The 26,282-nt window shown below is 31.3% G+C and overlaps 1 protein-coding gene across 3 annotated transcripts; it reads right to left on the reverse strand.

The window, feature by feature from the left end:
* Window positions 1-385: 385 nt before the first annotated feature.
* On the reverse strand, window positions 386-25,677 carry LOC117104624 (potassium voltage-gated channel subfamily KQT member 1-like). Of its 3 annotated transcripts, none has more exons than XM_033245485.1 (12): window positions 25,585-25,677; window positions 21,056-21,182; window positions 17,789-17,867; window positions 16,537-16,633; window positions 15,875-16,003; window positions 14,496-14,606; window positions 13,109-13,204; window positions 11,408-11,672; window positions 7,847-7,952; window positions 6,301-6,376; window positions 4,597-4,729; window positions 386-2,885 (listed from the first exon to the last, which is right to left on the reverse strand). In XM_033245485.1, exons 1-12 carry the CDS (start codon window positions 25,585-25,587, stop codon window positions 2,704-2,706), a joined length of 1,404 nt encoding a protein of 467 aa, XP_033101376.1. In that variant the 5' UTR covers window positions 25,588-25,677; the 3' UTR covers window positions 386-2,703. The 3 variants fall into 3 exon arrangements, with proteins under 3 accessions (XP_033101376.1, XP_033101375.1, XP_033101377.1); XM_033245484.1 differs by having other exon boundaries at window positions 7,838-7,952; XM_033245486.1 differs by lacking the exon at window positions 386-2,885 and adding an exon at window positions 3,239-3,256 and having other exon boundaries at window positions 4,568-4,729; window positions 7,838-7,952.
* Between the last annotated feature and the right edge of the window lie 605 nt (window positions 25,678-26,282).

Below are 26,282 nucleotides of genomic sequence, written 5' to 3' on the forward strand. Positions count from 1 at the left end.
AATCCTATGGCCAACATGATGCCCTCACTGTTGAATCTAAAACTATTCTTTTAAAATTAGTATGCCTATTTCATCATGTTACTAAAACTAGTGGGTGCATCACCTAGATAAGAGTCAATGCACTGTGCAATATACAGCGGTTTTCCCCCATCGGACAGACCTAAAACCCACCCGCCTTGTCCGATGCCACGACAAAAATAATAATTTGCCTGTCCAAATAACGTTATTTTGATTGCCAATTCCTCATATTGTGTTCTTAATCACCTTGTACAAAATATTATTAGATAGGGCCTACGCTAAAAAGCTCACTTAACTAGATATCCCTGAATTGAATTCTTGAATTCCTCCAAACTGGAAGTGACTGATCTCAACAATAATTTGTATATCCCTTTCTTATTGAAAAAAGAAGAAAGTAATTATAACATAAATAATAATAATAACTCATAATAATAAAATGTGCATATCAAATAATTACAAACTACATTTGTTTCCATATGGTAATGGACCAATCAAATATCTAGCTTCATGCCACATGATGCATAGGTATGTATGTCTAAATTTAATCATTACTCATCAGTGCGAGACAGCACACTTAATTCAATTTTAATCAAATTTGAAAAATGACATACAGTAAGAAACATGAATGCAAGCTTTTGACACCTTACATTCTTAGGCACATTTGACATTTGGCATTTAAAAAATGATTATATGTATATACACTGGTAAAATTGTATATGAAATGTAATATTAATAATTTAAATATATTATGTGTACACTTCTGTAATATTATCACCAGGGTTATGAGCACTGGAGGAAGGTGAATGTTCAGATGGATCCAGAATTTAGGAAAAAATGGGGTGGGGGTATAATTTTTGGAATTTATCAAGAGAAACATTTTCATAAGTGAGTACTGTGACCCTGAATAGAGGTTTGTACTCTCCGACGAGAGGCCATCCTCAGCTATGACATTCTGAAAATGATTTTCGAAGTAATATTTCCTGACAAAATTATTGACTTTTGATGCTGCCATTGAACAGTCTGAGCCTACAATAAATCTCAGGTCTGTCGATTCAGTTGTTGCCATAACGATATGGAACACTCTTGTATACTGCTCTTTTGGAGGTTGAATAAAGTATTTCAATCATAATAGCTGACTGAGTAGTTATTACAAGTATCTGCAACACACCTGTATATATTTTAAGCTTACAACTCCCACTGTGATTTATCTTTTACTTCATCATAGTTTATCATATACCGAATAATCTATATTATCCATTAAAAATTATTGTTAATGTGGCTTAAATTATACTACTACTGTAATATTATATTACAATAAATAACAGTAAATCAATTATCAAAATATTATTCCCATCATGTTAAAATTAATAAAAGCCAAATATTAAATCTTTATATAATTTCAGTTAAGTGTAAAATATTAAAATTGGCCTTCATAAAATGTACTTACAGTTAAAAAACAATGTAAACACCACTACATCATAGAATGGAGAATGGTTTCAAAACTGAAACTTGAAACTCTCACACACCATGAACAAATTCTGGTGATATATACAAATATTTATTAAACAACAACAATAATAATAATAATAATAATAATAATAATAATAATAATAATAATAATAATAATAATAATAATAATAATTAAAAAAAATAATAATAATAAATAATAATAATAAATAATAATAATAAACAATAATAATAATAATAATAATAATAATAAGAATTCCATTATAAAGAGTTGCTATATTGAAAGATAAGGATTCATAATTAGCATATTGCCAAGTTGCTTGATAATTTGAAAAATCTAAAATTCACAATTTTTCATTGCATGTATTGGTTGTCAAGGACTTTTTCTATTCTTTACTACACAAAAAGTCTCTACCAACGCATTTTGTTTTCATAAACAAACACAAATAATTTTGATTTTGTTATTTTGAGGTGATAAATGATAATATGCAAAGTGCAACATTTTGTCTACACTTAAATCGGACCTCTTATTGTGCGATCATATTCCAACTGTTAGCAAGTCCAGATAAAATTTAAAATAGGCTAGCCTGAACACATTCAATACAGGATGAGGATGAATATTTTAGTGCGAAGCACCCAAAAATTAGACAGATCTAAGAATTTCTTTTGATAACAAAATTGTTTAGTTCTTAAAAATTCCAGCAATTAAATGAAACTGTCTTGCAATATGCTTAATGCATAAGTAAAATTACATTATATACAAATATAAAGATACACAAATGTATATATACAGATATACATAATGTTCATTGTTAATAGTAATTTACATAAATACCTTTTGTAAAGGGATAATTATGCATAAGAAAAATTGCTCCAGTCTATTGTGTATTTTACAATCAATTTGAGTTTCACTCGATAATCCTTCACAAAAGCTTAAAATAGCCTTATACAAAATTGTGCATATTAAGTTTTTATTGGTAAATATAATTTAAGCAACCGAGTTTTCACAAAAGCAAAAAAAAACTGCTTCATGATGCCTCATTGTCCTCTGCATCTAGGAATCTTGATATTCTGCCAGGATATGAAATCACATTGAAAAGCTCTTTATTCAAAAATCAGATTCTGGAGCTGTAAAACATCTATGATGATTGTCATGGCAAAATTTCCACTAAAATTGTTTAAACACTGCCCACTATTGATGAACTGTTTCAATCAATTTCATACCTCCACTTCTTTGGATTTCGTTGGTGCCAGCATTACTCTCCAGTTTTCTTGTTCCTGTAATGTATTTAAAACTGCTTGCAATAATGATACGCACTGTTCTAATTTGACATCAACCTCATTCACTCTGTCTTCAATGGCCAAGATCCGTCCGCTAATCGTGTTTTTTGTTTTGTCCCCTAAAGAAGAAAAGCAATTAACATTGTTATGCTTCTCACAGGATCAATCAGTAAAACAATAACAGACACAAGTTGTAGTTCAATAACAATTTATTGTATCATTCCAATGCAATACACAGGTTATAGCATTTGCTAGCCCTGAATGAATCAGACTTTTCACCTGTTTGGACCCTGCAGTAGGTCGTATCTGCACCTAATGTGCAGTTTCTGGCTGCAATCCATATTCTCATTAGCATAGTTATGTTGGCCGCGCAGGCATACAGGCACAAGCGCACTTCTTCCAATATTTAGACTACAAATAGTTACGACAACATTTAGGTTACAAAATCTAGCAGATCATGTTGATAAATTTGCAGTTTAGAGTGGTTTCACTATATAAAAAAAAAAAAGGTTAGGCAAAACATCAGAAACATGAAATTATTTTAGTCAAGTATTGAAAAAAACAATATAAGTATCCAATTTTATCATATGCAGGTATGCCTAAAAATCTGGTATATATTAACTTAAAACAGTTTATAATTACAGTAATTGATTTGCAAAGAGCAATCACTTCATTACAAATTGTATCAACCTCATATATTTTATCTCTCTTTGTTTATAATTTGTTCAGAAAAAATGTAGAAGTATATAATCTCTCTTTACACAACCAGCAACACAAGGAGGTCAAATGAAACAAGGTCACAATGACATACTTAAGGTCTATCTTTGGCCTCCTCAATCCTACAAGGGCTGTGGCATTGAATAGTGACTGTAATCTTTCAAGTTATGCTTTTAAACAATGTATAATGCAGAGTCATTTTTTTGCAGTCTAACAACAGCAGATCCAAGGCAGAAGCTGTTGTTACATCAAACTTGCTGTGGATATCTGCAGACATCCACTTGGAGAAATGATGCTGCCTCGACAATGGTTGGTGGACCCCCTTTTCCAAAGCAGCATTAATTGATTATGTACAAAAAATTATTTCTTTTGGTAGATACTGAATAACAAACATCAATTTTGGTTTTATTGTTTTTTGTTTATCCGATTCTGAGCACTTTGAATCCTATAGAAATGGCGCAATACCGAATACGTGACAATTGCATTACATAATGAGAAAATTCAGATCACATCGAAAGACAATACACAATGTATAAATAGGTTGTTGTGTTTCATTATAAACAAGTTATATGTGATGGGTAGAATTTTTTATGGGACAATTAAACCTTGTATACTATATTTATTATCCTGGCAGGAGAATAAATTAATAATGTGCGTAAGTCATGGGATTTGTATGTTTACTCACTGTCTGCTTTACCTAAAAAACTTGAACCTTAAAATTCTATATAGTCCAGTCAATTGGTGACAAAATCATTCTTAACCCTCAACTAATTACAACAGAAATAATGTTTGCAGAATCTGCTCCTGAAATGTACACATAACAACATACTAAAAGTCCAAAAAATTAAATCTGGGGAACATTGTTAATTTTAAGGATATTTAATGAGTTAACATTCAACGCTTTATTGCACCTCAGCGCACAACTGTAGCATTGAGGCATATGAAAGCAGTTTCTTAATTAAATTAGATAGATGCTCATGTGCGAATGATGCTGAATTTCCAAATAATTTTATATGTAACAATTAGTTCTGGGTTAATCCACAGATTGACTGGACTAATATCAGAATATAAACACAAAGGATACACAAATGATAACGCATTGATTGTTAGTACCTTTAGCATAGGGCATACGTCCTAGTGACTGGTCAACCCTCCGTTGCAGTTCCTTGATCCTCACGGTCATGTTCAAATGTCCTTGCGAGTATTGCTCAATAACATCTCTTACATCATAAGGCTTTCTAGCTTGCTGTTGGAATGACCAAAATAGAAGTTATAAAAACAGGAAAAATGACTATTAGTAATTTTAGTCAACCTAATAACTTTAGACAGTACTACACATTCTGTGAGGTATCTGAATGAACCGATATATAAAAAATAGAATGGTCCATCACAATGTGACACACAGGTGATAATCACCACGCTTCCTCATTTAATACATTACGCTTTCTGGCATATACACCACACTGATGGATGATTCCATTCTCCACAAAGAGAAACTTTACATCAGTGCCTCCATGTGAATTTTTCACAAAATAAGTTTGTAAGTTTTTTTTTACATATGTACCGTATATTCCGGTGTGTAAGCCGCAAATTTTATACGCGATTTTCCCGCCGAAGTTTGGGGTGCGGCATATACACCGGTCATTAACCTAATCCCAAAAAAGTTCAGATCGCAAGCCGCGGCGAAAATCAGGTGCGTCTGTCTAGGTTAGGCTCATGATAGCTCAATTAATTAGCCTAGCCTAGGACCGGTTTGTAGCCCTAATATTTGTAATTATACTCACTACAGTGCTGTACTAGGATTCCTACTACATTTTCTACGACATTCAAGCAATAGTTTGGGTTGCCTAAATAATTATTTTCATTTTTAAACAATTTTGAAACACGCTGTTTCTGTTTGAAACCGTTTCGCTCAAAACAAACTACTTTTTGGGAGTTCGGTCCTCGAGGTCACGTGAGCAGCTTCATTTTCGATGTCGCAACAAAACACACGTGGGCTGGTGGAACTTGCAGCTCGACGCCTGGTTCCCGGTGGTTTGTACCATTATAGAGAGAATATTGATACCGCTATAATTTTAGAATAAAAACTTGTGAAATTCATTTATGCTATAAAAACACAAGTTTTCTTGAAGTTGTAATAATTATTTTACTGGAATTTAACTGTAGAAAGGCATACGTCATATGGGCATGCGTGAACTTTGTATCCAATCCACGATATTTTTTGTTTATAAAATGTGGTGCGTGATGGTGCATGCTTCGAACAGTGGGATGTGAGTAGTAATGACTTAGGCCTAGAATTACCAATATTTTTAGCCTAATACCGACTGTTATTAGTTAACATAATAATAGAATGATTGTTTAAAATAGATAAATATACTCAATAAGTGTTTTAATTTATTAAACTTAAACTAAACTGATGTTGAAAATTTAACGTAGCGCTAGCGCAGGACCGTCTAGCAAAAAATGGGGATTTCCCCAGGGCTGCCTAGAGCAAGAATACGTTGATAACATGGCAGTAGCCAGCAGTTTACACGCATTCCAGTTGTTTGTTGTTTAATAATCGGCTGAAAAAGATGAAATTTCTTTATGTGAACATTTATAAATAATGTCAATGTTTCAAAATAATTAAAAACTTAACATTATGGGAACGGTTTGGAGCTTAAAAATAGGTGCGGCTTATACACAGGTAACACAAAAAATCGTGATATTTCGCGCCCTAATTTTTGGGGGGGGGGAGCGGCTTATAAACCGGAATATACGGTACATCAGCAAAAAACCAAGTTATACAGTTTTTTGTGTCAATTGTACATAACTCACCTGAAAATTTTTCTTTGCTACTAGATATTTGATCTTGCGAATTGCACGAATAGCAACTTTGTGAGTTTCTGTTAATCTGTATGGTAAAGAGAATATAATATGTATGAGGTTATTTCTGGTAATCTAAAACTAGTAGCAGAGTTTTTTAATAATACTTGCAGAAATAAGTTTATGGTATGTACCAGTAAACCTACAGTACAGTATATCACCCAAAAGCAGTCTGTCAAAATCGTTTGATCAATTATGATTTTGCTTTATAATTTATCTTAAGACTTCAACTGTTTATTCCCAACCCCACCAACTTCATAAATTACCAATTCTTGTACAGTATTTGTATATTTATATATCCCTGTACATGTCTAACTCCAATTAAAGACCATAGTTGGGACCATATTCTTTATCAGCTTTGGTCTCTAATTAGAATAAAAAATACAAAAGTAATTTGTTAATTTGGGAACATAGAAAAGTGCTCTTTATTTTGAGGTGGTCTATAATTTGAGGGGTCTTTAATTAGAAACAGAGCTGCATTTGTACTGTATATGTTATATTAAAATTGAAAAAAAAAATCCAACAATGATTGAGTTTGCTTTTGAGAACTCTAGGCATCTGTAACCTGATTTAGTTTTCTTTTGTAAGCATATATTTCATCTTATAATGATTGTGCAGCTTATCTGTAATAATACTTATCAACATTAAGAGATACAGACAATGCATCAGAGACTGCTGAAAAAATCCCTACACATCTCGTTAGTAAACCATTAAATATCACTTTAGGTTTCGCTCTAAAAGAGAGTGTTTTTAATTGCACAAAAGAGGATATTCAGGAACTAGACCGACTAGAATTATAGAGGGCATTAACTGCCTTTATGACTTGAAGAAATGAAAAAAATTAGAATTATAAGATATATTCATAATAAATCATACTTAATTGTCTTTGCATTTTAAAATTTGATATGTAGACTTGCTATGGTATTATCTTAAACCTATGATTATTTCTGTTTAAAAATCAAACTTGATATAATGTGTAAAAAATAGGTTCAGCATTCTAATTTGTACAAGAACATATTTGTTTGTGGACATGGTAAGAAATAGAGTATAAATTATATAATAATAAAATTTACTGTTTCTAGTCAGCCAACAAATTTATTGGTGATAATAACTTCAATCTTCATAAAGCAAGAAATAAGAATATAGATGAAAAAGTTTGAAATTCATGAACAATATAAAATATAATATTAAATAAATAATAAATCCAAAGATTTTACAGGCGATAATAACTTCAATCTTCATAAAGTAATAAGAATATAGATGAAAAATTTATATAAACTTGAAATTTATGAATAAAATGTAAAAATATTCCCAATGAAAATCTCCTTTTATGGTAAATAATCTATCATTAACAAATGCATTATATAAGATTTATATCAGTACTTGATAACCAACCACAGTAAGACATAGAAAAGACCCAATAAAACAACAGTTGTTGAATGTGTGCCACTAAAATGTATATTAATTTGTCCAAAAAAAATTAAAGTACTCAAAATACTTGGTAACAGGTTCGACTTTGAAATCTGCATCTGCATCTGCTATTGAAGCATTTGAAACAGTCTGTGAAGGAGTGTAACTGTCTTTCTTCGAACGACCTTGTTTTCCTGGGGAAACAAAAACATGAAACACTGCACATCAATATCTCATTGATGACAGATTTATTTCATTGTATCTGCTTTCATCAAGGGTGCCTGTGGAAAGCAATGTTGTTATTGATTCAAGATTTACCTTATTTTTCATAGAAAGAAATACAGTTAAGTCAGAATTAAGTTGTAATGGATGGGCTTTTTGTTTGCCTTGTAATCCATGACCTTGGGCCAAATCCTGTACAATTTCAATACTTTTACTCATCACTAAAAACAACTCTACTCCGCATAGATAAAAATACAACAAGGACCATTAGAAAAATAAAATTGTTTAACATATATATTTATTTGGAAAAAAATAAGCAGGGAGGGGAGGGGGAAGGATATGGGGATGAAGTACTTCTATGTTGGTCATGTGATTAATGCTTACATTCTAATTCTAGTTAAAATCACAAGCTACCTAATGGCTTATGCATATAGTGAAAAAGTGTTAAAAAGGGATTCAATAAGAGTTTTTCTTTTTCTTGGCCTTGCCATGGACTTTTGTTAAATAACCTTTATGCCAAAATAATCACACCAAAGTTTTGAATTATTAAGTAAAGTATATAGAAATTAATATATATTTAAGTATTAATACTATATGTATAAAATTTATTCATTCAGATATATTTATTTAGATAATATAGGAATGATACCAAAAACAAATATTGGTAATGACAGTGAAGAGAAAATAATAGATCAAATCATTATTCCCTTCTAGAAGTAAAAAACTTGTCTCAGAGAAACCCCCCCCCCTAAAAAAAAAAACAATACAGACCTAAATACAAACTTACATTGAAAAGTATAGGGAAATACAGTACATTAAAATGAGAATAATTCACACATTTCTTTTATCAAAACTAATCTATTGGAAGACTTGTTATTAAAACAAATAATGCAATAAATCTTCATTGACTAAACAATTACATTGGACATGATGATAATTGAAAAAAAAATGTGTGCCCCCATTGGTATACGAACCCAAGACCTTGCGATTACCGTTCGGATACTCTACCAGCTTAGATAAGAGGTAAAGAAATACGTAATGTAGATATGATGACAGTACATTGCAAGCAAAGACCGCTTAAATATAATAATTTGCGTATAGAGTACTACAGTGTTACGTCACGATACGACATGATACTACTCCATTGCTATCGTTGCAAAATGAGTTCAACCGGACGCCATTTTTTCCACTGGCAAACCATTGGTTCCAATTCCTAATGTAATTATTAAGATTGTATCTTAGATTTTCTTTGTAAATTTTAATAGATGATTAAATGTGAGTTCGATAACAAATATAATGCAAGCTTTTGTTTTTTAGTACCTTTTGATGGTAAAATATTAGATTTTAAAATGCCTATTCCAGAAAGCCTATGAAGTCATCCAGGCGTAATGAACGGTAAACCAACGTCTGGTTGGCGACAGAGGGCAACACCTGGCATTGTGACGACACAACTGTGGTACTCTATTATTATAATATAAATTATATAAACAACAATAATATTAATTAATGGTCTACTGAAACGGTCTACTCGATATTGCGGCAATCAAGCTGGCGTGTGCATTTATGCATAAACAATCAGGGTTAAAGTTGAAAACAACTGCGTAGTAGTATTTAAACAGCCAATATTACGCCATTCTATAGGACCCTTTCAGACAGAAAAGCGTAAGATTACCGCAATATTGTGGTAACAAAGACGCTGTGTGAAAAGGTATAGACCGGTTATTATGCTGGCATGTTTACCGCAATACTGCGGCAAAGTCCATTTGAAAGGGGCCTAATAAAAAAACAGTTAATATGATACAGATTTTTGAATATTAAAAGATGGGGGAGGGGGAAGGGGCATGACCACCCATTTCCACTAGTTTTTAAATATTCAAAAATCTGTATCTTCTGAACAATTTCCTCTTTTTTTTTCCCAATACCCTGTTCATATTTTAGAAAAATCAGTAGTACAATATATACAAGAAACGTTTTTTCTTTAGAGCTTGGCTTTAAAGTATTTAATGTGAATTATTAATTTCTTGAGCACTAAGAGGTTTAATGATATCTAGAATAAACTAGTTCACAGTTATTTTTAAATGTCAATTTTCTCCCAACAGGTATTTCTAATTTAACTTTAATCCACTATACATATTTTTTCATATTCTGTTGTAATCCCAGATGTAGGGTTTAAGCTGGACTGACAAATTTATCAAATTGCTGTTCCAGTTTCAAAATAGATATGGCCTACTTAAATAAATTCCGGCTACTGAAAAAAAGTCAATGAATACTGTAGATTATAAATCGTTCCAAAACATAATTAACTCATAATCAGCAACTGCAATTTTGAATTTCTAAAGAAAAATTTTTGCTGAACATCTTTAATCTGTATTTTCACATGCACTAAACAGTTCTGGCAGCAAATTTACAAATGCTTATAAATTGTTTTCTTCAAAACAACACAAAGAAGAATGGAGAGAATGATGACAGGTTACATCAGAAGAGACAGAAAAATGAACAGATGGATTAGTGAACAAACAAGGGTAAACAACATAAATTATTAATAATCACTACAAAAAGAACCAAATGGCAATCGGCCGAACATCTTGTAAGGAAAAATGATGATAGCCGATTAACAACTGAATGACAACCACTAAATGGCAAAAGAAAAAGACCAATATTTTTTTTGTGAAAATGTAAAACTTATGCAGTTCTTTTAAATATGTATTGTTGTCCCATGCAAAAATCAGAAAAATTAATTTTGAAATTAACCTGCTCATTTTGAAGTAACATCAAAATTATCAACTTGAACATAGAAATTAGTGTATTTAAAAAAAAAATGTTTACCCATAATTTTACAGCGAAAAATGAGGAACAGTTCCAGTCATTTTTATTATCATTATCCAGCATGAAAATTAGGGTACACAAATTTTTTTAATTCAATAATGTCTATGCTGAACTTCATAATTTATATGTTACTGCAAAATAAGTCAATTTCAAAATTATTTTTTTATGATTTTTTGCAATTTTCAGGGGACACTATCTTTAATTAGGAATTTGAATTTGAGTTTTTGATTTTTTTCTCTTGATTTTTAGGGTGGCAAACAATTTTAAACCCAGGTGATCGTAAAGATAAAATAGCCACCATTCACATTATTTAAATTATACGATTTTCAAAAACACAATATATAACATATACAGTGTATAGATGAAGCACAGTAAACATGTGTATCTAATACTTGATATACCATTAGGCAGAAATTCACAAGGAATGTTCTCTCCACACCAGTGATTAAAATAATTTGCAGAATCATAAATCAAATTCAGGAGCACATAAATGTTAGTAATAGACTTTAATAATCATATTTATAGCAGCAGGTTATTCTTTAAAGGTTATTTATTTTACCAACAAATCTTTGTGCGCAAATTAACTCTATTGCATACAAACCTACTGAACCATCGACATCAGCCCCAGAAGCTGTTGACCCTTCACCGACTTCACTGACGGACCCTGCTTTCGGTGACCCCCGTGAAGACATCTCAAAATTAAAGCCAAGTGCTTCTTTTAGCCAGCTTTTTTGTTTCTTAAGTAGTCCAGCCTTACGCGAAGGCGACTCCGTGGTAATGCCGTTACCGCTCACTTGAGTCAGATGTATTTTCCACGTCGCTTCCGAGTTGAATGATTTTTCAGCTGCATATACTCTCCAGAGACACTTGAAGACACAAACCAAACCACAAACAAAACCATTAATTTTTCACAAAAGTTGCTGGCAGGCTATGGTTCATTAGGAAACAACTCATCTATACCATAAGATTAGTAATTCAATCTTCCTATATAACAAAAAATTAAAATTACAGATACTGCATTTACCAGTAACATTGTATCTACCCTTTAAATTGTGTAATAATTTATCCCACAGCTGTATCAACACCTGCATTGATTATGTAATATTATAATGCACTATATAAGCGAAAATTATTATTATTATCATTACAGTGCTTACCATGTCTTTAGAAATACAATATGATGAATTTGTATTCATGTTGATTGTATATAAAGCAGCTCCAAACAAATTATGTATTTATAGCTCCATGCAAAAATGTATTTGAAAAATTTTTTTTAATGCTATTTCTATATCTTGTATAAAAATAAATTCATATTTGATCATATCAACCTAAAGCTATTTACAATCTATGGTCTAAATAAAGATTTTTTATTATCATTTTCAATTAATATTTTTATAGAGATGGTAAATAAATTGATTTGATTTATATACATTGAATATACAATGACGGAAATTGAATGAATGATAAATGTGGAAAATAGAGGCTTCTTCATTAATTTAAACATTATCTATGATATACGGCATGTGCTCTTCAAACTGTATTTCATTTTATGATACCCTTGCGAGTCAAAAACACAAACATAAAATAGAAAAATCTAGGTAATGTCAAGTTCATATAAAAACATATCAACATTGAAATAATAATAGTAATTAACTCTTTGAAATACAAATTTACAACATTGTAATTTCAGAGAGATTGAGACAATTGAAATGAGAATAAGATAGATGTTATATTGTAGTCATCTAACAAAAGTCCTTTTGTGGAAAGCTTAAAGGAAATTATTGTTATTAAAAAAAAATTCCTCCACTATTAAATTTACAAAAACATGAATGAATTTTGTGATTATTCTTTTAATATCTTTTTATTTCACATCTAGACAAAGGAAACAAAACATACAAATTTGAATTAAGGACAATGTTTGTATCTGTATGTGTCTGTTATATACAGAACTGCCTTGTGGCTGTCACAAATCTCCAGGACCCCAGACCAAATTTCTGATTTCCAATTAGAATGAGAACAAATAAATAAAAAAATTCTTTCAATGGATACAAACTTATATCTATATTTAAAGTATTAAAAGCATTGAATAGATATTGTTTGGTCCTTATAATTTTATATTCTTATATCCTTAGTTATCTTTTATTTATTACCGTATATGTTACACGTGTAACACTGCCAGTGGAATGTAATTTCTGAGTTTTCCAGACAATAAAATTATCTTGAATCTTGATAGATTGAGGAAGCAGAAAATTACAGAATGAAATTCTCTTGATAATTGATTTAGCAAGCTTTTATTTCTCACCTGGATAAGACTAGCTGCTGCGGGAATTTGCCGACTGAAATGCTTCTGTCTTTGTTTTGATTGAACTTTTAATGCAAATCCAGATCCTAAAATCCCCTAGATTAAAGATGGGATTAATAAAGAATTAGTAATCATGCATAATATTAACAAGATTATCAATAATTGTGTTGACTCATGCAAGCACTACAGGGTTGTTATATAAGCTTTACAATATATTTGAAAGAGAGGTTTAAGCCATTGATCCCCTGTGCACATTAAAGAACATGACGCTTCCCCTTAAGAAAAGAACACAGAGAAAATCTTGCGGCGTACAGCTCAATTCATCACCAGAAAGACTGAAACCAACAGGAAAGTCTTAAGCTTCATGTGTTATACTTGAGTACATTCACACAAGAAAATTAAATTAATCAATCCTAAATATTCACACTATTGCACAGCCGACATCTCTTGATAATAACATTTTTGATTACATTTCAATTCAATTTCAATTTATGTCACATGCAAATATATATTAATATTAACAAGTGGCGCAAACAAAGCTTGTAAACATGGCATGCAGTCATACAAATAATATTAACAAATAGCAATAAGCCATCTGTAGCATGTAGGCCTATATCCCTAATTTCACAGCCTTGGATATTCAGAGCCAATTGGTCAAAGCATGGAGGTAATGTACTTTTCCTCTGGTGTACATCACTACAGTATTGTCTAGTTGAATTTATTGTGGAAGCGGTTGTTGTAACAGATGCTGTTTGAGATTGCAATCATGTACATTATCACTAAGCTCAATTCTCATGATTTCCATGTCACTCAAGTCCCTTGGGCTAGGCACTTTCTAATCTTTCTCGCTCTCTAACCAAGTGTACAGTATGAGTGTCTGCTAGGTTGTTTGATCCATGTTGAGTCTTATTTATACTACCCAGGGAATAAGGGACGGTGGAAAGTTGCGTATATTTCTCCATGTTTTTAATGATATAAGCATAAGAGAATTTAAAACTTTCAGAAAGCAATTAATACAAACCAGATATCTAAATAAATCTGTTAAAATAATAATGGCCACTTAACAACTTTGGGATTGCAGCCTCACTAAACTCCATAAATATTAAACCACTCTGAATAAATATTAAATTACTTACCACTCATTCACATAAAGGTAAATGAAATAATAGAAAAATTAGAGAAAGCAACATCCACTTCACACAACTTGAAATTGGGGATAAGCTCCAGCCATATGGGCCCTATTGGCTCAGCAAGGATTTACTACTAGACCTACTTACTTACTACCTATGTGTGTAGGTATAGCCCTACCCCTGAACAATTCCCTCATTAAACTCCACGATAGCATGAACGTGTTTCTTTGAGATGAATATTTAATAGCTTTACTTACTGCAGGAAGAGCAAAGAAAGATATGGCGAATATTGAGAAACAACTCGCTATAGCTTTTCCCGCCCACGTTGAGGGCACAGTATCACCGTATCCTATCGTCGTGACTGTAACCTAGAAAACAAAAACCATAAACACAATCGACTTTTGCACTTTAATAAAACGATGAATATGATTGTTCACTGGTGCTTATGTTGTCCTTAAAAAAATGTTATAAAAATGCTGAACAATAGCTACATTAGGTAAGATAATTTTCATGCGCAATTATAAGGAACAAGAAACTGGTTGTGTAAAGGTAATCCAAACAGCTTAATTGATATAAAGAAAACGAGAAATAGGAAAACAAATGTGACCTTTGTTTTATATTATTATTATTAGTAGTATAGTAATTACTAGTATTAGTAAAAACCACCCACTCATTGATAACTTTCTATGGTTACGAGCCCGCAAGTTAAAGCAAGCTATAAATAAAATTAATAATAACTATAGCCTCTATGCATTTTACACTACTACCCTGCTTATTAGATCAAATGGCTATGAATCAAATACTCAACCACTTACAGATGACTGAAGGAAAGAAAAAAAATAAATGTGAAAAAGAAGGTAGTCTGTAGTATACAACAACTCATTAACATTAATAATGACTATATAGTACCCTGTGAAGCCATATTAGTTATCTTAACTTCTTCTTTGCATGTGCCTTTGACTTCAGATAACTTAAATGTCAATGTATGATAGTGCTCCAGGTCAATCAACATTATGTGTTATTTATTGTATTCTTCGTATTATTACTATTTTATGCATTAATATGAAATATTTTTGCAAGTTTCAAATGGCTTTATTGGGCAGTATTTTGCATTCTTAATTTGTAACTTATTTTATTCTTGGTATTATTACTATTTTATGCATTAATATGAAATGTTTTTTCAAGTTTCAAATGGCTTTATTGGGCACAAAATAATTTTGAATGAACTAATTATGAACTGTAACACATTTACTCTTTATTATAATCCCATTTCCTATTAACTTTGTCAAGTGATTCAATTTGTTTACCTATAATAGTCTCTCCCACGGCCAGCCCACACCCACCACCAACACCCCCCCACCCATTTTTTTCTCTTACAATTCATTACCTTATTATTATTCTTAATTTATATTTGGAAGGGACTCGAATTCATGCTTACATGAAAGCTAAAATGTCTAAATTTTATGACTGACCAAGTACGTAATCCATAACCATTAGATCCAATGACCAGGATAAAATGTGAAGTGAATAGTGACCTTGTTGTTATGATGCTGTATATAAAATTAACATATAATCATATTAAGCATAATTTGATTTTCTGGAGTTATTTTTATAAGTAGGAAATAGTATTACTCACCACACCCCACCAAAGGGCATCTGCATAGGTCTTAAAATCCCCTTGAGGGGGACCTCGTTCAACCAGATATACAAAATATGATGAAAAGATTAAAACAAGAAAACCTATATACAATGTTGTTATTAATTCCTGAAATATAAGCAAAAAAAACCCAAAATTGCTTCAATGATAAAGGTATTCATTATAATAAAAATATAATAATTTAATATACTTTAGTTCTGTCTAAATCTCTTAAGCATAAGTCTTTTGATCTTGAAAATCTTTCTGGAGTATAGTTATTTTAATTATCATTTTTACTAATATAATCATTTTTCATATTATTAATTAATTAATATTTGGCAGAATTTCATCTTTAATTTTGTAAACTAACCATTAGCTAGCTAGTGTAACGACAGGTTGGAGAAAAAGAAAGATATGGTTCAGAAGATGACGATGATGATTGTGATATTGATAATGATAATGATGAAAATGACTGATTAAAAGGAAGATGACAATGATCATGATAATGTTGTCATCTGACATATGCCTGTATACTTAGTGAAGGAAGGTGCAGATCTACAGTATTAACATTAACATCAATTAAACTCAATTACCTTGGCAAAATAATGTAGTCGATAAATCTATCAATTCTGACTAATTTAAATTAGGAATAACTAAATTACCTGTCGATGAACATAGACAACGGACCATAAAAGACGCCATGATCCACCTTGACGGTCAACATGCAGCATACGGAGAATTTGTAAAAATCGTACACCTCTAGAAAGCAGAAGTAAATGAATAATACTGCATCATTATCAATGCAGTAATGATGAATAGCAAGGCAAGGAAGAAACATTCCAAGGCCACATTACTATGTTCAAGGTCACATGTTCAAGGTCGTATGTTTAAGGTCATATTATGTTCAATTCAGACGAATCTGATAAACAGACATGAGTATGTAATGTGGGTATACGATAGGATAGAACTTATTGTCACAACGGTATAAATACAGCTATGAGATATGAATCCTTAAATAGACTCATATTAGTTAATATAGAAAAATAATTAAAATACATAAAAGTTGCACAACAGAAATTGCTTATAAGAATTACTGAGTGTGATGGAAAGGCAAGATAAACTGTACAATATGGTTTATCTATTGAACTGCATATTAAAAAGTCTGACTGCTGATGGTATGAATGAATTGTTAAACAGGTTAGTCTTAACTTTAGGTGAATTAATCTACCAGATTTACTGAGAGTAATGGATATGTATGGATTTGTGACTGAGGGTGTGTGTGTGTGTGTGTGTGTGTTTGTGTGAACATGAGTGTGGGTGTTGTTATGCATGAGTATGTGAATATGCTCATGTATAGAGGTGTTTAAATAAGAGTATATGAATATGAATGAGGATATGGATAAAGGTGTGTGAATGCGTGTATGTATGCAAATGTAGCTTTTTGTATGAGTATATATTTGTACATGGGTCTGAAAATGAGGGTATGCATATGCGGATATAAACAATATTGTTATGGGTGTGTTAACATGGGTATGAATATGGGTGTGTGAATGTGTGTATGTATAGAGGCATGCAAATGCGGGTTTTTGTATATGAGTATATATATATATATATATATATATATATATATATATATAAAACTGGAGGTCGCTGGAACAGAATGTTGCTACTCGGAGTTTCACGCTATTGCGATCGTCAGGCAACTGATATATATATATATGGGTTTATAAATGAGGGTATGGGCATATGGCCGTGTGAATGAGGATATATAATGGTATGTGAAATTGTACATGGGTGTGTAAATGTGGCTAAATGTATATCAGTAAATATGTATATGGGTTTGCATATGGATGTGTAGAAATACAGTATGTATGCATACATGGTACTATATATGGGTGTAAACATATACAATACCTTATTGCTGAAGCAGCAAATACTTCTCCTTCTGAAGTTGAAACCAAAACTACAGTTGAAGCTACAACTACAAATAGATCTGAAAATATTATATAAAAATATTTTGTGTATTTCCTGAATCATCTCCAAAAGGTAAAATGATTTTTAATTTCATATGGAATAATTACTTTATTTAAATAAGGTAACAAAATGTGTACTTTTTAATCACTTCAACTCAAAATGCAAACACACACATTTGTATATTCTCGTTTAATATTTCCGTAGAAAACGATCATCACGCACCTCGTTGTATTGTAGTCACCATGGAATCACGCTTGGCTTAACACAATATTTGAACAGTAATTGAGAAAAAATTATTTAAATACACTGTAATGATATGTCTACATAATTTTGTTATATCACTTTGGGTATAAACATGACTCAGGGCAGATCACATTTAAAAATACAAAAAAAGATATTGGCAGAGCTCTAGAAAATTGAATATAAATATGAATATATCACTGATATCAGGACAGCTTAAAAATTGAATTATGAATAAATGTAAAACATGAAAATTAAAAAATTCTGCTTTCTTTCAAATCCACCTTATTTCTGTGGTGGAAATATAAAGTTGCAATAAATGAAAGTGTCTGCATAGGTATAAAGTACCTGTTGGAGGCTATGGAAATTTCACAAGTTTATTGGATTTTCCTTCCAAGTTATCTCCTTAGATTGTCTTTGCTCTTAATCATTTATATATGTCAATGTGCAATCCCATAATATATATAATTAGAAAAAAACCATATTTTTATTATTATCAGAGTGACTTTTTCAAAAGGAAATCGCATGACAGTGAAATAAAATTGATTCTACCGATATCTAGTAATAAGAATCTGAGTAATATTTAGTCTTCAATTTAAAAAAAAAAGGAGTTTAATTTTTTTTTAAAAGAAGTTTACTCAAGTATTATCGGTGGTGAATATTGTAAACAGAACTTGGTGAAGACCCCATTTAAATTTTCCATCACTAAAATAAAACATTCCTCCTCTACAATAAGTTAAATTTTAGAAATAAGTAATTATGGCATGAATTAATATGAGAAAAGTCATGTAACCAAAATGGTAATTTATAAGGCTAAAATTCACTATTCACACATGTATAATACACACACACACACACACACGTATATATATATAATATATAAGTGTGTGTGTGTGTGTATAATATATATTCTTTTTTTCGCAGTTCTAAATGTATTGTGTACTTTTGTGCAATGTACGGTAATTTTTGCATATATTGGTCCTTAATGGTATTTGTAGCTTTGAATAAAATTGAATTGAATTATAATGCTATAAACAAGAATTATGCCAAATTATATCAATGGAAGCAATACCTCACAGAGAATGAAAACATGACAAATCAGAAAGTCGGCAAAACAGATTTAAAAGAGGATGATCCTTATTACCATAGTAATTGCACCTAACATGTTTTGACCATGATTCTTTCACAAATTCTAAAAATCTTCTGGTTTGTTACTAATGTTAAAGGCTATTGTACTTTGTCAATGTTCAATACATTTTAGATACCATATAATTTACAGGTACATATACAAAATATTTTATACGCGTTTTACAAAAAAAAAACAAAAAAAAACAAAAAACACCTGTGATCGGCAAGACACTGATTTTTAAATACCATATTTATTCGAATAAACGCCCCGGGGTATTTATTGTTGAGGAGTTTTCTTTTTTTGGATGGGGAGAGAGGGGCGTTTACTTGAGGGAGACATTTTTTGGTGTAAATGGATATTCTGAAATGAATGCCCCTTACGTTTACTGTAAATATGGAACTACAACACGTAATTACCATCAAAATGCATTATTTTGTAATGAAGATTATTGATCACAACTAGTTTAGAAAAAAAATGTAATTCTACTAGAGTAGAACATTACTAGAATGTGTTCAGAATGATGTTGTTTCCATTATTTGAGGAAATAATAAACACCCCAGGACATATATTCGAGGGAGGCATTTATTCTAAATGAGGCTCTGATGGGGGCATTTATTCAAATAAATACAGTATTTAAAAACTGGGAGGGAAAGGGGAATCACCACCCTTTACCTTCAGATTTTAATTATTATAAAATGTGTATCTTTTTAACAGTTCCAGACTTTTCGTCAAACACTCCTTTAGTGTAGAAAATTCATTTGTATAAGATATCAAATATTTTTTCCTGAGCCTGACTTTAAGCTTTTAAGACAACATATTTCAAACATTACCCTTAGTCTGACATCTATACTTGAAGCAGGATAAATTTAGGAAACATGAGGCAGTGTGTAGACTTTGATCATTTGTTCAGCATAGTATATCTCCTCATTGATTTTCCAATTGTGAAATAATTTTTTAATTTTTTTCAATCCTACTGAACTACAAAAACGTTTGCATTATTCAAAGAATAAAGCACACTGACGAACAATAAGCGCTGTGGCGAAGATCGTGTATCTGAGCTTGATGTTCCGTGTGTATGACAAAATTAGATTAAATTACAGTATCAATAATAATCTAAGAGTTGCATTTTCTGATGTCATTCAACCAAAATAATTTGCATAAATACATTAGACCGACATTTGCTCAATGGAATCACCTTAGTCAGGAGTGACAATTTATAATTTAATTAATTCATGAATTAGCATGACAACAAACAATATGATTCATGTATCAATCCACAAAACAACATTGCAATAATGTGCATAACATAACATTTCGCCAACAATTTCTATTGTAGGCCTACTTTGTAGGGGAAGAAATATTACTCATCCCATGCTCACCTACATTTTAAGATCAGTAGGCCTACATAATTTTTGCTGGAAATTTTATGACAAATTAAATTATTGAAGAAATAAACTAATGTGTGAAATAATAAAAATAATATCACCTTCCTTTATATTTTCCAACAGACTTTCATAATATGGCAACAGAACCCTTCCACTCCATCCTATTATTAAATTAAATGTAGGGGGAGTAGGCTAACTTTGGGCTAGGGAGTGGGGAAATTGAGAAGGAGGAACCATATCCTTATTCAATTGAAAAATTACTGGTAATTTTCAAAATATTTCAACCTACTTTAGAGGAAGTAATATGTTGCCTGCACCTCACACCACCCCACCCCCACCAGCCTATGTCCATGGGTGTGTGTATATGAGTGTGTGTGTATGGAGATGGGAAGGAATATTGGCACACATTTAGTCTAGGCCTACTACACAAGAAAATGAATATCAAACACTCACCTATTATTGATATTGGCTTTCGTGCGAAGTGGAAGCGACCGACTAAACCCTGGTATTTAGCTCTACACCCTGCTGACCAAAGGCGAATGAAATACTCTATTCCAAATGAAAGAACAAGAAAAATTTCCTGCAATGCAAAAATAAAGGTCGTCTGTTAATATTTAGGTGTTGTTACAGAAGGGGCAGATCCAGAGGGTGGCAACAGGGGCTATTCCCCTTCCCCAACAAAATGAGAAATAAAATAAAGGAAAAGATAAAGAGATGAGCGCTTCAAAATAAGCTAGTTCCTGATGGTCGAGCATTTCTAAACAACACCAGTGAACACCCACACCCCCCCACAACCAAAACAATTTTTTTTTGTAATTTAACTAATTTGTGCTTAAATTCAGTTTACAGTATACTGTCATGATTACATTTTTTGAGCTTGTCATAAACTAATTTAGTTCATCAAATCAAAGGTCTAGAGCCTAGAGGCTTTATGCATTTTTGTGCTCCATAAATAAATATAATTATTATTATAGTTTTTTTTCTATATCCCTTAGTATATTTTTGTATATTGAATATTTAAATTATATTACATATAAATGTATTTTGAATAAAAGAACCAAAAATATAATGTTGTTGATTCATCGTCCTATTTTAGACAATATGCTATTTTTATAAATAAAAATTAACTTAGTGTTTAATAATCAATATTTAAAAGCTTTATTTCTGCTACATGCACAGAATTTAATGACAATGAATAATTATTATGGATTACTTATATTTAATATACCGCTGGTATCCATATATAAATATATAATTAATCCAAAGTACAGGTACTATTGGGTATTAAAATTTATTACACATAATTTGTAACAATAATATATTCAGAATCCTATTGGCAAGTGAATGCTAGTGTGCACTCCTTAATTACTGGTAAAATAAGTTGAATGATAAAATACCTACATGTAGCCTGGAGTACGAACAATTTGTAAACATATTACTTATTAGATAAGGACTCCTATTAAAATTTATGAGAAATGATTGATGACTAACATCATCATTATCATTCATCATGACCAACTATTATATTCATCACAATTATTATTAAACATCTTCAATGTTATAATTATAATGTTCATCTTCACCATTATTACTATACTATGGTCATCCAATTTTTTGTCATCAAAATGCAAAACATATTGTAAGGTGAAGGAGTCACAGTGTATTCTATAACAAAAAATATAAAACAATATCAAATGACAACAATTATTTTAAAATGTACAATTTTGGGGATGTGAAAGGTCACAACAAATAAATGTTTAGTACTTTCTTAAACATAAAAAAAAAAAAAAATTGAAGACCCCTTTAATATTATGTCAGCTATCACTATTCTCATTGGCAATTACCTTATAATTATCTTTCATTATTATATATCATTATATCACCATTATTATCATCTTTACAATTAAATATCTAAGTATGTTTATCTCATCATCATCTTTATCATTAAACATGATCAACATGATCACCTGTTTTATTAGAGAGCTTTCATTTGCACGACGACGGTAGGACGTAGAATGTAACGATGTCACATAAAGCCATCTGCGTATTCGAGAACGTTGAGTTCTAGCGGTCGCATGGAATCTAGTACTCAATTTGGAGACATCTACGTATACAGAGAACATAGGACGCCCGGTAGGATGGTCATGCATGAGTGAATCCGTTCTAGCGCATGGGCCTATAGTTATTATTCAAAATTTTTCTATAATACTTTTGTAGGTGATAATTTTCTTAATGAGCAATTTGTAGATTTTCTCACATTCCTTTTCCACTCATTGAATTATATTAGTACTAACATTTATTCTGTCTAATTAGGGCGCCCGGTAGGATGGTCATGCATGAGTGAAGCCGGTTTAGCGTCGTGTCGTCGTGCAAATCGAATGCTCCCTAATATCAACATCATCTCCTGCACCCCCACCATCACTATCATCATGATCCTCCTCCTTGTCACTATTATAATTAAGTTGAGTTATAGCACTGCATTATCTTCATTCATAATTCATCAAGAGATTTCATTTCTTTTCTACGGACTTGGATATACATCTCTTAGCAATAGCACTGTAAGTATATTAATTTAACTTGATTATAGTTATCAATATACATGATTGATAGTATTTCAGTGCAGTACTCATCTCATTAATTGTTAATTAATAATTCCAGTATCAAAATTCATGCTGGTAGCCAATATTTTTCCAATAACATGGTTTACGGTGATCAATTTACAGTATGCTAGGGATTGGTACTGAATTCCTAATTTGTTATTGTTTTTGCTCCATTATAGCGCACTTGTAATAACCGTGAGCAGGACTCCTGCATGGCAGAAAGCGTTTAAATGCTGATTCATATTGAAAATGAATCCAAAATGGAGGCGATAAAAACATTGCTTCAATTTCAATAATAAAGCAGCACTTTTAAATTAATTAAACTGTATTAACAATTACAAAATATTAAAATGAATATATGCATCTAAATGTGTAGACTGATTAAATACTATTCAATTATTATAATCGCACTTCAGAGACTAGTCAGAGGCACTTATTAGGACGTAAATTATTATTTTATCACGTATCTAGAATGGAGTACAAGTGACATACTTTGTAAACAACACTCTTGCATGTACACTTCAATTTACAATGAATGTATTTCATGCCGTGATGGCAGTTCTTGATCATGTGGATGATGATTGCAGTGGAATGTAACAAGCATTGTACACACTTTATATTAACATTCACCATATACATCGATGGCGCTCAACTTGATGAGTGGTGTGTCGTTTAAAAATACAAATTGAATAATAGAATAACAGGTTTACAAAAATTGAAATACATTATAAAAATCAAAATACATTAATGTCTTAATCAATTGGGCCTAACAGTTCTGTACATATGGGTAGAGGGTAGGCAGTTGCTCCAGAGGTGGACTGCCCACCTGTAAACCATATGGGCGATTCAAGTGACCAGCAGTAAGGCATGGGTGCCACTAATTACAGCCTTAGCATCACTCTTCAACCAGGGTTTGGTTGGTAGAACCAAGTCTTCTAGGATAAGGAATTAAAATTAAGGTCCAGTGTACACATCAGGCTTGTGTGCACTTTAAATAACCCATTGCATCTTTCGGAAGAGTAAGGGGTTACCCTGATACTATCATTCATTTCAGCCAATCGTTGTGGAATGATATGAACATGTAACTACTATAAGTGCCTCTTTATGGCCGCTAGGTGATCATGCCCATAGGAAATTCAGCACAATGACACTGCAAGTTATCAGTTATTCTCCTACCTTTATAATACACTTCTGTACAATAAACTACAAACTATAACATGAATATAAGAACTAAGCAAAAAAGCATTTACACACAGTACCTATGCATATATGTATACATGTGTATGAGTGCGCAAATATGTTTACACTCGCATATATTAACATATGTACAATACGCATGGGCCTATACTTTTTATTCAAAAATTTGTTTAATGCTTTTGGTGATAATTTTCTTAATGAGCAATTTGTAGATTTTCTCACATTTCTTTTCCAATCATTGAATTACATTAGTACTGACATTTATTCTAATCCATAATTTAAAATTCTAATTTGTGCTATTTCAACAATACTAGAAACATAATTTGAGATATAAAATAAAATTTATAACAAATAATTAAATAATAAAAAGTATCAACCTTTGCTATTTTTATTTTTAAATGTAATAATATGAGAAACAATTTATAATTAGTTTCAAAGATCATTCTATACATAAATATAATTGTATTGTTAAACCAATTAAAATACAATAATAAGCAGAGCTCAAATAAATTGCATTAGATTTTGAAAATAATTGTATAAGTCAAAAACCCATCAAAACTTACTGTTGGATTTGAACAACTCTGCTCAAGTCAATTTTCAAAAATGGCAATAAAATGTGTCATTTACAGTAATTTATGGGTATTCAATTAGTGGCTGCGGTAATTTCAGTTGTTTTAAATGTGATAACGAAGAAGATTAAAACAAAATGTAATTTTGATATTTTCACGGGAAAAGATAGGCTAAGTCAAGGCTGTTAAACATAGTACAAGATTTCCTTGTGCAGTTTCGACTCCCCAGGGGGAGAATCCAAGAGGGGAAACATCCAATAAGGGGGTGGGACATATCAAGTGGGAGGATACATCCAATGGGGAGACATATCCAATGGGGGACACATTCAATGGGAGGACACATCCAATGGGAGGACACATCCTCAGAAGTTTTGCCTTACATTTTAAACTTTATACATAAAAAAATACATAAAAAAATACATACCAATGCTATCCATATTGTAAATAAGAAAAAATTGAATTCAAATATGTGCATCTCTTTCTTATTACCATTCCACCAATTTCGTGATGATGCACTCCTTACATTTTGCGTAATCTTGCTAACAGACATACAACGGTGAATACATAACCTCCTTTGGCGGAGGTCAAAATATTGATATAAAATTAAAACACTTACCATATAAAATAGAAAACCACCCAGTTTCTGCTCATATTCGTCAATTGTGGCTAGAACACTAAATACAAGACAAAGTAGCACCAAACCAAATCTATAAAAGAACAAATAATAACAAAAAGTCATTTAACCAATTTCTATTACAGCATTTAATTGGTTAAGAGAAATCCATCATCAATAAAATATCTGTTTGCTGTGGTGTACCTCAAATGTGGAGAAAACTGTGTTTCCGACAATAAAAATTCTTTTCGTAAAAGGCCTCTAGCAGCAAAAATGATATCAATAAGACTATACTATACATCCAAACAAAATCTCCTCAAATAAAGTTAAGTTCCCATCCACATTATCAAATTTTATGCGACAAATTTGTGTAATGGGCATGCTAATATGATGTTATAACCAAATATGGGCATATCACATTTATTTGTCGCACAAATGCCATTCACACACGTTTATTAGCTCTGGTATATCTTGGTTCACATGGTTTCACATTGTAAATTTGAAATATCTATGTTTAAAAATGTACGACAAAAGGCTAATTCACACATAGTGTCATGTATTAGAACATATTTTGCTGACCAAAAACGTTAAAGATGAAGATTGTCCATTTGATTGAATGCTTGCATCTGCATTTAACTTCCATTAACTGATATTTTATCATACGTTTTTTGTTGTTCACAAATGAGTTGAACATTACTAAT

The sequence above is a fragment of the Anneissia japonica genome, unplaced genomic scaffold (assembly GCF_011630105.1).
Source record: "Anneissia japonica isolate Jap-2015-1 unplaced genomic scaffold, ASM1163010v1 scaffold287712_len2945570_cov188, whole genome shotgun sequence".
Classification (NCBI taxonomy): domain Eukaryota; kingdom Metazoa; phylum Echinodermata; class Crinoidea; order Comatulida; family Comatulidae; genus Anneissia; species Anneissia japonica.